The following is an 11,557-nucleotide window of genomic DNA, read 5'->3' as shown; positions in this document are numbered from 1 at the left end:
TGAATCCTGTTTGATTCCATTTTTGTAAGATATTTTTGTACCTTACAACCAAATATTTTAACAAGTTATCCCATGCATTTTTAATATGTTTTATCATTATTCTATGTGATTTAACCTCTTGAAACCCAGTTACATCACTTCTATCAACCTCTCAAAATCCTCAACAAAACAACAAGAATATTCAAAAATTCATAAACTTAAGGTCATGACAATAGAAAGTGCTGAGTAAACATGTGTGAGTGTAAAAAGTTTTGAGTCCCACTATAATACCCCGACTTTTTAAACCGTTTTAAAAAGAGTTTTAACTCTTTACTCAATAAGTTGTTAGCCTTCTAAACCAACCCTAAATAGAAAATCCTAAGCCACCTCAGCAGAATCAAGCTCTAACCAACTTTTAGAAGCAAAAAGCCCAAAACACCATCACTGGGCGAGTGCTCGTCCAGGGGACCACACCGAGCGCTCATCTGAACCTCACGCCACCCTCGTGAGATCGTACTTCTGAATGCTATTGGCCTTTTGTGAACAGTACACGAGTGCTCGTACGAATAGTACACACGAGTGCTCGTTGACCATTTTTAGACCCTTGGTTAATAGCTGAAACGTACGCTTGAAAAGCATTTTTCGCTCGTTGTGAATAGTACACGAGCGCTCGTCCAGGGGACCACATGAGAGCTCGTTCCTTTTTAATAAGAATCCCCATTTTACCCTCAGATTCCTTCTCTTATAAATACTTCCACACCCCATTCGACCCAGCCCTCAAATCCGCCTCTGAAACCTTGGGAAAACCCTGCTACTTTGTCATTTGGGTGTGTGTAAGCTTGTAAGTAACTTGGAGAAGGGGGGAGCATTGTTGAAGAAACCTACTTGTTGAGGTAATCTCTACACCTCTTTGATCTTGTAAGTTTCTTGTTTTACTATAGCCTAAATGTTTCCTTGAAGCTATGATTACTCATTTCAATGCTTTAAGCCTTTTGGTGTTATAGCAATCCTTTGCACTATTTTCTCGCTCGCCCTAGGGAACAAGCGCTCGACCTGAGGCTGGCACTTGTGTTCCTTAGCCCCATAAATGCCAACAAGGCCTTAACACCCTTTTTCGTTATATGGACCCTTGTAGAGTTCTCTAGTACAGCTTATAATGATGAGTCGTGTTTCGTTATAGTAGGGATTCGCAATGTCAGAAAAATTAAGCGAGCATATGAGGTAAGTAAACAATACGAACAATTTCCTTAAAAACGTGGACTATGTTAGTTGACTGACCACACATATGATATGAGCATGTCTACATTTTTTTAATCACTTGGTAATAACTTTAATACTTGTTGATAAGATGCATTGTATGACATTGTACACTGGTACGTGCGGAATAATGGCTATGGGCATACTATATAGACTTCATTCTATGGTCAAATGTGTGTGGGTTGGCCTTGGATTTAGTGGTTTTCATGACCAGCACAGCCATTGCCTAATTGTTGGTCTATAACACCCAGATCCCATATTGAGAAGATGAGAAGAAACTCACATAGAATTGGTGGTTTATAAAGATAGCCATGGGTGCTAAATCCCACATTGCCTAGTTACTAGGTAAAACTGGGTTTTATAATGAATTCTAGGAAAGCTCTAAATTGACTAGTCATTTTGGGGTAATACCACAGATGTGCCTAGAGCTTTTTCCTGAGTCGTTACAAGTGGTATCAAAGCCACTGCCCAACCTGAGATGGGGGGAGCGTGCACAAGCCCATGAAGGTCGCTAGCAGGCACTCGCTGTGGCGGACGCCAATAATGGGCTAATCCCATGAGAGTCACCAACAGGGATGCTGGGTCCTAAGAGGGGGTGACTGTAGCGTCCCACATCGTTTGGGTATTGTGATGGGGATGCGTTTATATGTATACTTACACCTTTCGTGACAACAACGCACTTTAAAGCCATGATGGTCATGATCCCATCAGAACTCTGCAGTTAAGCGGGCTTCTGCAAGAATAGTACCAGGATGGGTGACCTTCTGGGAAGTCTGGTTCAGGAGAGTCAAAAGCAAACAATATTGTATGTCATTGGGGTGGAGTGTTACATGGTCACTACATGACGTATATCATTAGTATATTTTCAAAATGCATTAACGGAGACAACACCTCTTTTCAATGTTTATCAAAACTACATGTTTATTTCTGGTTGATAATAATGGGCACATATCATACTAAATTGTAAGGTTTACTTACTAAGTCATTAGACTTACGCAATTATTACCCTTTTAGGGAGCTTGTCACTAGGATCCAGGAGTGGCGCGATTGCCACCACAGCTTTTATATTAAGATTCCTCATAAAGTTATCATGTTTGCCTTAAATTATTGTTAGTTGCTCAATGTTTTTAATTTTAAGGATTATACTTGTACTGTAATGCTTATAGATTTCTCAGATTTATTTCACCTTCTTATGTATTAACTCTGATAATGCTTAGATGGGCAATTTCTTATTTAGCAACCAGTTGGTTAAACTAGGGTAATTGCTAGTAACCCTGCCAGGCTGGCCAAGGCTAGTTTTGGGGGCGTTACACCCACACTAAAAACATTTAAGAAGTGTGAGTGATTAATATAGCATGGTCCGGCCCAAACCCATAGGCTTAAGCATTTGGGTTGAGTGATATCTCAACATGCTATATTATGGGCTCACTAAGAAACTCCTTAAGGTATAAATCTGTTTAACAAGTGGTATCAAAGTCGATGGTGGTATGTGATATGGTTGTAACACCCTAGTGAAATCAATTAACTAATAATTGACTCCATGGTTTGCATCCTAGTCTTATTCTACGAGGAACAAAACTCAAGAATCTCATTCTCTCTAAAGAGGGTTTGCAAATGAAGAATTTTCATTTATAAACAGAGATAGCAATCATTTAAATCCACAATTAATAAATAACCAAAGTAAAACTTAAAGCATCATAACATAGATAAGTTTCCAAATTTCATGGTCAAAGGCTAGTCATCTAATAAATTACAAGCCAATCTAACTGCTCTGAAAACATAGTCACAGTTTACACTTAACAAAGGTACATCATAAAAATGATCTCAGTCATATCCTAGCGGGTGGCTCCATCAGCATCCCACATAAACTTGAGCCACAGGAGATCTAGGTCCTAAAAAATGATCCAGATCCAGTGCTTCACAACAACCAGATGCTTCTCGGGATCCATCTTCTACTAAATTATCTATAACAACATAGATATACATATAGGGAAAAAAAAATACAAGAGTAAGTCCAACGACTTATTGAGTATAAATGCACATAATGTACACATCATTATATGGTGAATTAAGTTTTTTATAAACCACATGCAATATAATGAGGTTACAATTCATCATATGATCATAGATGCAGTATAGATATAGTCCATATGGTCTACTTGAGATATTACATCTTCTTGGCAGTGTTGGAGCTGTCCCGAGAGACTTGTAATTCAATCCCGATGCCCTGACTATTGCACGATGCAATCCATAATACTTGCAACCCAATCGACTCTGACCTCGGGTGGCCCACGCTACTAATGGTGTAGGTCTTGTAGTGACCACCAATCAAACATGGTTGCGCCGGTCACAAATAACCATTGGATCCAAGGTTTGTATATAAACATAAACATCTTTTGACCATAGGGTTAACTTTTATAGTAAACCCATGGTTGTTATCCTGCACATACCAATGTATCATGTCATACAATACAATTTAGTCTTTCTGTCTTTTACTTACATGCTTTTATAAATCTCCTCATTTTCATTATCTTGTTTAATCAGCACACGTTTTCTCAAAATAAAGTTCACAATAATCCAAAATGTATTTCGTGAGAGTTGTAAAAGTCTGGTGCTAGGCAAAAAACTCATTTCGAACCAAAAATCCATTAAACCACTTATAAGCAAGTCCTAAAGTCTTAACACGATCCTTACACAGAGTGCTAACCCCAAATAATGTCTTCATGTAGAAGAAACTAAGTTTAACATCATCAAAACGTTAACACATGCTTAAACCAAGATTAAGACCAATATCATCAATATAAGCTTAAAACCTACAAGCTAAGCTTAAGAAAAATATATAAACAGAACAAGAACAAGATAAAAGATGAGTTACAGCAAGAAAGTTACTTCGTTGAGCAAAAACCACCAAGATCTCTCATTCTCCTTCCAAGCATTCTCACACACACTCACAAGGGTTTAAGCTGAGAAATGGGCGAAATAAATGCTGAAGGTTGAAGGGGGGTATTTATAGGGTGAAAAAAGCTGCGGATGTTGCTTTCTCAAGTCTACAAATAGTTGAATGTTTAGTGGTTCATGGTTGAACATTCGGTGTACTATTAACCAACAGGTATAAGGTTACAAGTCAAACGTTCTGGTGGTCCTTGCACGAACATTCAGGTGCTATGCACTGTGAATTCTCCATTTTTTGTGGCACTTTGAATCGACACGTCACTATTATTAATAGAGCCAATAAGAATTTGGACTATAGCCTCACTTGTACCCACATCAAATAGCTCCCGAAGCCAATTATTCTTTCACCCTTTAGAGTCTTGATCAATGAGTTCAGCTACCCTTGCATCTTCATCTAGATTTCCTCTAGGGGATTGACTTACCAGAATTGTCCTTGTTTGTTAAACAACATGGCTTTTCCACCGTACTATTCATAATAAAATAAAATAAAAATAAAATAATTAAAAAAGAAAATAATTATTGGTATAAAAAAGTTAAAAAAAAATGGTATTGAAAAGTGGAAAATTTTGTTTTGTAGTGATTTTTTTATTTGAATAATAATAAAAAGTAAATGATGTGATATAAAAAGTGAATAATGTGATATAAAAAGTGAAAATGTTTTGCTTGGAGCACCCAATAAATTTTCGACTCTTGCTCGTAATTGCCCCACCAATATCTCTGCATCATACTATTTATCTCCCAAACTAGTGACTTGGGTAACAAAAATATGCTCATATGTTAAAAACAAACTAATTTGTATGTGGTAAAAACATCAAGGATAAACCTCTTATGCGGTCCATCTGCAAAAGGGGTCTTTTGCAGCAACTAATAGAACAAAGACTCATCACCTAAAGCACAAAAAATATACACAAATAATCTACAACTTAATGCACTGGATTTTGAACTCAAAACAAAGAAAAATTGAACTAAAGAGGACGGGTGGGCACAGGTCGGGGCGGGGTGGGTATTGGCATTTTTCTCACCCACCCCGCACACTGCGAGTTCTGAAAATTCTGACCTGTCTCCCGAGAAAATGAACAATATTCGCGCGGGTTCGGGCGGTTCGGGGTGGGTCAGGTCATTACGGGTTGTGCGGGCTTCTTTCTTCTCCATTTTCGTTTTTGTTTCTTTCTTCTCCATTTTCTTCTCCTTTGTTTCTTTCTTCTCACAACCCAACAACAGAAGTTATAGAACTCCAAAAAACAAACCTATAAACAATGAAAAAGAAAATTTATTTGTTGAACAAACACAAGTTACTCAACCCAACATCAGATCCATTTATGAAAGAGGTCTAGAGAGAAAAAAAACCTGGATCGTGGTCTGTGGAAGAGGGAGTGTCGCAACAGCCCGTGGTCTGAGAATGTGGAGCGGCGGCGTAGACGAGAGACGGAGAGAGAGCAGATCATAGAGACTAGAGAGAGCAAGAGAGAGAGAGGAAGGCTGCAAGAGAGTCGGAGAGAGAGCAATAGAGACGGGAGAGAGGAAGGAGAGAGAGCGGCGGCAGAAAAAATAATAGAGGGTGAGAGAGTTAGGAACTTAGGGTTAGGGTTTTTTGGTTTTATACTCATGCGGGTAGGATCGAGGTCGGGTGGGTACCCACAAGAAATAAATCCATATACCCGTAACCCGCCCTGCCCCGCACAGGTTGGGTAAATCCTACCCGAACCTGCAAAAATAAACATAAAAACCACGTAGGGTGGGGCGGTTCGGGGCGAGACAAGTCGGGTCTGTGGGTTGGGCGGGTTTTTGCCCACCCCTACTAAAGAGACAGAAAGCAAGAGACCACGTGGGTCTATGCTGAAAACCACCCGGCTAGACCCATCGACCCACGGCGTCGACGGTGAGAGATACCCGTGGGTCTTTGCTGAAAACCACCCCACCAGACCTATCGTGGGTCTAGCGTGGGTCTAGCTTTGGCGCCATGAGTGACATTTTCCGGCGCTGTGAGTCATTTTTTTCGGCTTTAGGATGAAAAAATTCCTAAAGGGGTTAAGCTTCCCCTCTAGGTTTTAATTTTGAATCCAAAAACGAGTTTTAAGGCATTAGAAGCTGATTTTAAGGCTGGGTTTGGCAAAAAAGAGGCCAGAGGGGGGCGGCTGGGTCTGCTGGCTCCGATGGGATGCTGGCCGACACTTTTTTTTGTGGTGCTCACAATGGGATCATTTTGTTCTTCTTCTTTTGATAGCACCTCTTGTTGTTCCTCTTTTGTGGGTGTTGGGAGATCTTCAGTACTGGAATTGTCTTGGGTTCTTTTGGTGGTTGGATCAAGTTGGTGGTGGAGAGATCAGGACCTGGATGGTTATGGCTGGAGGTGTAGGTGATAATGAGCATTGAAGCATCTGTTCTGCATCTGTCTACCTGTTCACGCCAGACCAACAGCTGGGTCTGGCCGGCACCGCCAATGGGATGCTGGCCGGCGCTTTGGGATGCTTGTCAGGGCAGGTGGTTTTGTTGTGGGTTTGGGTTTGCTTGTTCTCTAGTGTTTTTATCTTATTTTGTTAAAATGCAATGGTTAATGTGTCGACAGCTGTATGGATGCTGCAAAAGACCCTTTTTATACACCGATCGCATAATAGGGTCTCTCAAACATAAAATACTCAAAAAGAAAAAGAAAAAAAGAAAAAAATAGAAGCTCGGCCCAAATTCCTTTACATTGCAAGCCATGTCGAAGATTAATTATTAGTGCTGATAACAGGCGCTCCATGTGAGGAAAGCAACAACATGATGCCCTCATACCCACTCGAATATCTTAGGCCCACATACATTAGAAAAAGACTTTGTTTTTTTTTTTTTTAATTTTTTGAATTTTTTGAATTTTTGAACAAAAATCAAGCCTCCTCTTCAGTTCAATCACCGTGGACCTCCAAGCTCGGCATTAGAGGCACGAACAAAGGCAACAGATGGGCATCCGACAAGAAGAGGAAGATCCTCTGTTGGTGTCAGGCGCGGAACAAAATGAACAGCAACAAGAAGAGCGTCGTGAAGAAGAGAATGGAGGGAGTGTGGTGAGACGAACGTGGTTCGAGTCGAAGAAGATGTGGGCAATTGCGGGGCCCTCCATCTTGAGCAGGCTGGCCATGTACTCCCTGACTGTCGTAACCCAGTCATTCTCCGGCCACCTCAGTGACCTCGACCTCGCTGCCATCTCCATCTGCACCACCGTCATCATCGCCATCACTTTTGGTTTCATGGTTCGTTACGATTTCCCTCTCATCTTATTTCTTTTTTTTTTTTTTTTGTTGGTCTGCATTTTCATTCTTTGGGAGATGGGTGGTGTAGCTGGGCATGGCGAGCGCGCTTGAGACGCTCTGCGGCCAAGCTTTCGGAGCCAAACAGTTCAATATGCTGGGCATTTACCTTCAACGTTCTTGGATTGTTCTGTTTCTTTTTTCGGTTCTGTTATTGCCCATGTTTGTTTTTGCTTCGCCGATACTGAAGCTTCTTGGCCAGTCCAATGCTTTGGCGGAGCAGTCGGGTGTGGTGGCAATTTGGCTGATCCCGATGCACCTGAGCTTCCCATTTCAGTTCACATTGCAGAGGTTCTTGCAAAGCCAGCTGAAGACTGCGGTTATTGCTTGGATCTCAGTGGGAGCTCTTGCAGTCCACGTGTTTGTGAGTTGGTTTTTTGTTTATAAGCTGAGGGTGGGGATTGTTGGGGCTGCTCTCACTCTTGATTTCTCTTGGTGGTTGTCCGTTTTTGGACTTTATGGGTACGCTGTTTGTGGTGGGTGTCCTCATTCGTGGACTGGGTTTTCAGCTCAAGCGTTTGCTGGGCTCTGGGAGTTTTCTAAGCTCTCTGTGGCTTCTGGGGTCATGCTTGCGTATGTGTTTCCACTCTTTCGCTCTTTCTCTGTTCTCTATGTCATATGCTTGATGTAATTTTGAATGTGTTTGTGTGTGTAGGTTGGAGAATTTCTATTACAGGGTATTGATTATAGTGTCTGGGTATTTGCACAAAACTGAGGTTTCTGTTGATGCACTTTCCATCTGGTTAGTTCCAAATTCCTGCACCGTATGCCTTTAGCTTCTTCTTTGTATTCTATTTGCTCGTTTCAGCTTCTTCGTTTTTATAAATTTCGCTCTGTTTGGCAGCATGACTATCTTTGGCTGGGAATCTATGATTCCTCTTGGATTTCTGGCTGCAACTGGGTACGTTACTGGTTGTAAGTCTCTGTTCCCCTCACTCCAATTGCAAAACATACTAGGTATGGTTAAACATGTATATGATTTCAATTAGAATAGTGAAACATGGATAAGAAATGAGTGGCAAGATTTGAGGTTCAAGAAATATAGATCAAGGGTTCCTATATGTGAGCATCTTCATGGTTTTACTTGCCCAATACTATCCCATTCCGGCGAAATTATAGTTCTAATCACCTTCCCTGTTAAGCTTTCTCTTTTTCAAGTGTGTGAAATAAAATTAAGGCAGTCCTTCTACCACGACTGCCCTCCAGTGATAGAATATCATCTAGTCTAAAAATGTTTCTGATTTTATGGGCCTTTTGGCTTTAAAGCGTGGGTTAAGGCTCAATGTTTTTGAAAGAGAGTTTCAAGAGAGAGCTTGTGATAGTGGTCAAGATGTAGCCCTTGGCATTTCATTCTGTGAGTGTCAGCCATTTCGTGGTAGTAAATCAAGAGAATGCAATTGTTAAATATCGTCGTTACTCCCCTCTTCATTTACTTTGTATATTTTCCTCACTTCAAGTCTGTTTTCAGTTACAGACCTGGAGTATGAGAGTTTGGGACAAGAAATTTAGTTTAGCACCTTGAACTATGATGGTGAACAGTCATCCTATTTCATGTGTCTGACAACCATGGCTTTCTTTTTTGTTGTGACTTAGCATTTCAGTTTAGCAATTTCTGTTTCATGGCTCTCTTGATGTTTTAAATTCCAAATGTAAATTAGAAATTTTGGCTTGATTCTTTGGTACACATTGTTTCCGATTCAAAAAAGTTGGAGAGTTATTTAATGTCAGTTATATCTGTGGTTACGTCTTTTTTTAGTTTAGCTAGAATCCACATTTGGAGTTGGTAAACGTGTGTGAGGTGAAACAACAAATGATAAACAGTTGAATAATACTAAAGCCTCTTTATATGTTCTTGCAGCACCTAATCTTCTGGATTTATGTTAGTCGATCTAGAAAACAACCCATCATATTCTCACTAAGCAATGCCAATGAGAAAGAAAGCATCTTTTTCACTCGTTTCCATTTTTAACCGTGTTATATATGTTTTCTTAATTCAGGGTTCGTGTAGCAAACGAGCTTGGTGCAGGCAATGCAAAAGGTGCAAAGTTTGCAACCAAAGTCTCAGTGTTGACCTCCTTGGTTGTCGGACTTCTGTTTTGGTCAATAACCATAGCCTTCCATAAGAAGCTTGCGATGATCTTTACCTCCAGCACTTCTGTTACTGCATTGGTCAATAAATTAGCAGTCTTGTTGGCATTCACTATTCTTCTAAATTGCGTTCAACCTGTTCTTTCGGGTGAGATACTGATTAAGCACTCAGTTCTGGCTTTGCCCTTTTCCTTCAATAGTATTATTATTTTTCATCAAAAAATGATTTGGTGCCATGTGTTGCTTTGCAGGGGTAGCTGTTGGCTCTGGTTGGCAAGCTGTGGTGGCTTTTGTAAACTTAGGTAGCTACTACTTAGTTGGAGTGCCTCTTGGGGTTTTCTTCGGCTGGTTTCTGGCTTTCGGAATTACGGTATATGTCTGTTACATTGTTACAAATACTTCAGCAATTAGGATACTCATATGGTAAATAGAACCACCCTTTTGAGTTCCTGAATCTTGCATGTCGTGAAGTATAGAAGCCTAATGTTGACCATGCAACTGCAAAGTTATGAAGGCAGCATATTCATCATTGCCTCTATCAAATGATTCCTTTCTTGGAATATAATTTCTTGGTTTTACTTGTGCATAATTGAACGAGCAGGGTATCTGGTGTGGAATGATCGGCGGAACTGTGGTTCAGACATTGATACTAACGATCATCACCGTCAAATGTGAATGGGAAAAAGAGGTACGGTTGATGTAGGATACTCGCAGGTCATTTCATTTGGTACTTTGTCGAAAATTCAAATAAAGATTTTTGTGGTAAAACCATCATCAACAGGCACAAAAGGCTCATATTCATACAACAGAGGAGCAGCTTCCAACCACTAATCTCAGCTCAACAAATCCATAATTTATGCGGCAAGGAGATGTTTTCTATCAATAGTGTGCGAGTGTTCTCTTCCTCTAATACATGTTTAGATCTACATATGTGAAGCTTGAGTATGATCTGACACCAACATGACAATACGCCACCATTTTGTTGTTAGGCATAGTATATGATTCAAAGGGGAAATGCTAATTAAGAAATATATTTTTCTTGGACGAATGTTCAATTCTTCGCCTCCAATGGTTGTGGACGGTGGCTAGAGAGGAAAAAACCTTAAAACTCCTCATTTCTCTCTAGAAGAATAAGGGTTTGGAAATCAAACCCAGAACCCTAGATCCGAACAATATATATATCTCTCTCTCTCTTCAAGTAGATGCTCTAGTACACAGCCTCCAATTTTGCCACCATGGACATGGTTTACTTGGCGGACAAGAGGGCATGATACCCTGGGATCAGCACTTAAGGAATGTGCGGCTGCTATTGCACGAGCAGTTCTTCCACCATGGAGATGCAGGATCAGGTTACTGGCCGCTCTGGTTTCTTACTATGGCGGTGACACCAAGGCGCTGCTGCATGTTTGAGCTTTGATGAATCATATAATGTCATATAGTTTAAGGTCAGATTCCTGTCAAAATTTAGTAGTGCTTTTTTATATTTATAGATTGTTCTTAAATGATTTGTATCAATGGGTGTTTTTTTTTTTTTTTTAACCATTATAGATCTCATCATAAAGTCTTCGTAAATTTGGGGTTGTATTTATACACCTATAAGGAGTGCATTTGATTTTTCTTGGATAGTCTCAGTGTACTTTTTAATGGTTGCCATAGATCGTTTTCTGGGTTCCAACACACACAAAGATTGAAGAACCCCAACAATCAAATAGAATCCCTTCCTCCACACTTTCACTACTACCACTCTCTCTTCCTCGGTTGTGTCCAAAATGGAGGAAGAGCAGCCGAGAGGCTGTCCCTCTGGTGGGTGCTGGTCAGATCTTGGAGTAATCTTGAAGAGGTTGCAGGGCAAATGATTCGGAGAGGGAGGGAGAGAGAAGAGAGAAAAGAATAAAAAAAAAAAAGATATAATGTAGCAAAGTTTCTTATGCTGCTCTTACAAGAGTATCAGAGTATCAAAGTATGTGTTGAACATCGCAAAAACTTAGAAAGAA

The 11,557-nt window shown here is 40.3% G+C and overlaps 1 protein-coding gene across 5 annotated transcripts; it reads left to right on the top strand.

Annotated features, from left to right (window-relative positions):
* Positions 1–7,050: 7,050 nt before the first annotated feature.
* Positions 7,051–11,557, top strand: LOC132183866 (protein DETOXIFICATION 27). Of its 5 annotated transcripts, XR_009440524.2 has the most exons (9): positions 7,051–7,418; positions 7,507–8,048; positions 8,131–8,217; positions 8,320–8,376; positions 9,473–9,711; positions 9,815–9,933; positions 10,165–10,251; positions 10,345–11,008; positions 11,220–11,557. XR_009440524.2 is itself a non-coding variant. In XM_059597325.2 (8 exons), the coding sequence occupies exons 1-8, from the start codon at positions 7,128–7,130 to the stop codon at positions 10,414–10,416; spliced, it is 1,494 nt and encodes a 497-aa protein (XP_059453308.2). In that variant the 5' UTR covers positions 7,051–7,127; the 3' UTR covers positions 10,417–11,557. The 5 variants fall into 5 exon arrangements, 4 of the variants coding, with proteins under 4 accessions (XP_059453308.2, XP_088374210.1, XP_088374209.1 ...); XM_059597325.2 differs by having other exon boundaries at positions 10,345–11,557; XM_088518084.1 differs by lacking the exon at positions 11,220–11,557 and having other exon boundaries at positions 9,815–9,865; positions 10,345–10,433.

The sequence above is a fragment of the Corylus avellana genome, chromosome 7 (assembly GCF_965113065.1).
Source record: "Corylus avellana chromosome 7, dhCorAvel1.hap1.2, whole genome shotgun sequence".
Taxonomy (NCBI): Eukaryota; Viridiplantae; Streptophyta; class Magnoliopsida; order Fagales; family Betulaceae; genus Corylus; species Corylus avellana.
Note: the sequence above shows the minus strand (reverse complement) of the source record. Positions and strands in the feature narration are given on the sequence as shown.

What these genes read in the sequence shown, in the direction of transcription:
- LOC132183866 (XM_088518085.1), top strand. Translation starts at nt 7,128, where the DNA reads ATGGGCATCCGACAAGAAGAGGAAGATCCTCTGTTGGTGTCAGGCGCG. An exon ending in TAGTTCCAAATTCCTGCACC is followed by an intron (nt 8,240 to 8,319) that starts GTATGCCTTTAG and finishes TCTGTTTGGCAG; the next exon opens with CATGACTATCTTTGGCTGGG. An exon ending in TTCTGGCTTTCGGAATTACG is followed by an intron (nt 9,934 to 10,164) that starts GTATATGTCTGT and finishes TTGAACGAGCAG; the next exon opens with GGTATCTGGTGTGGAATGAT.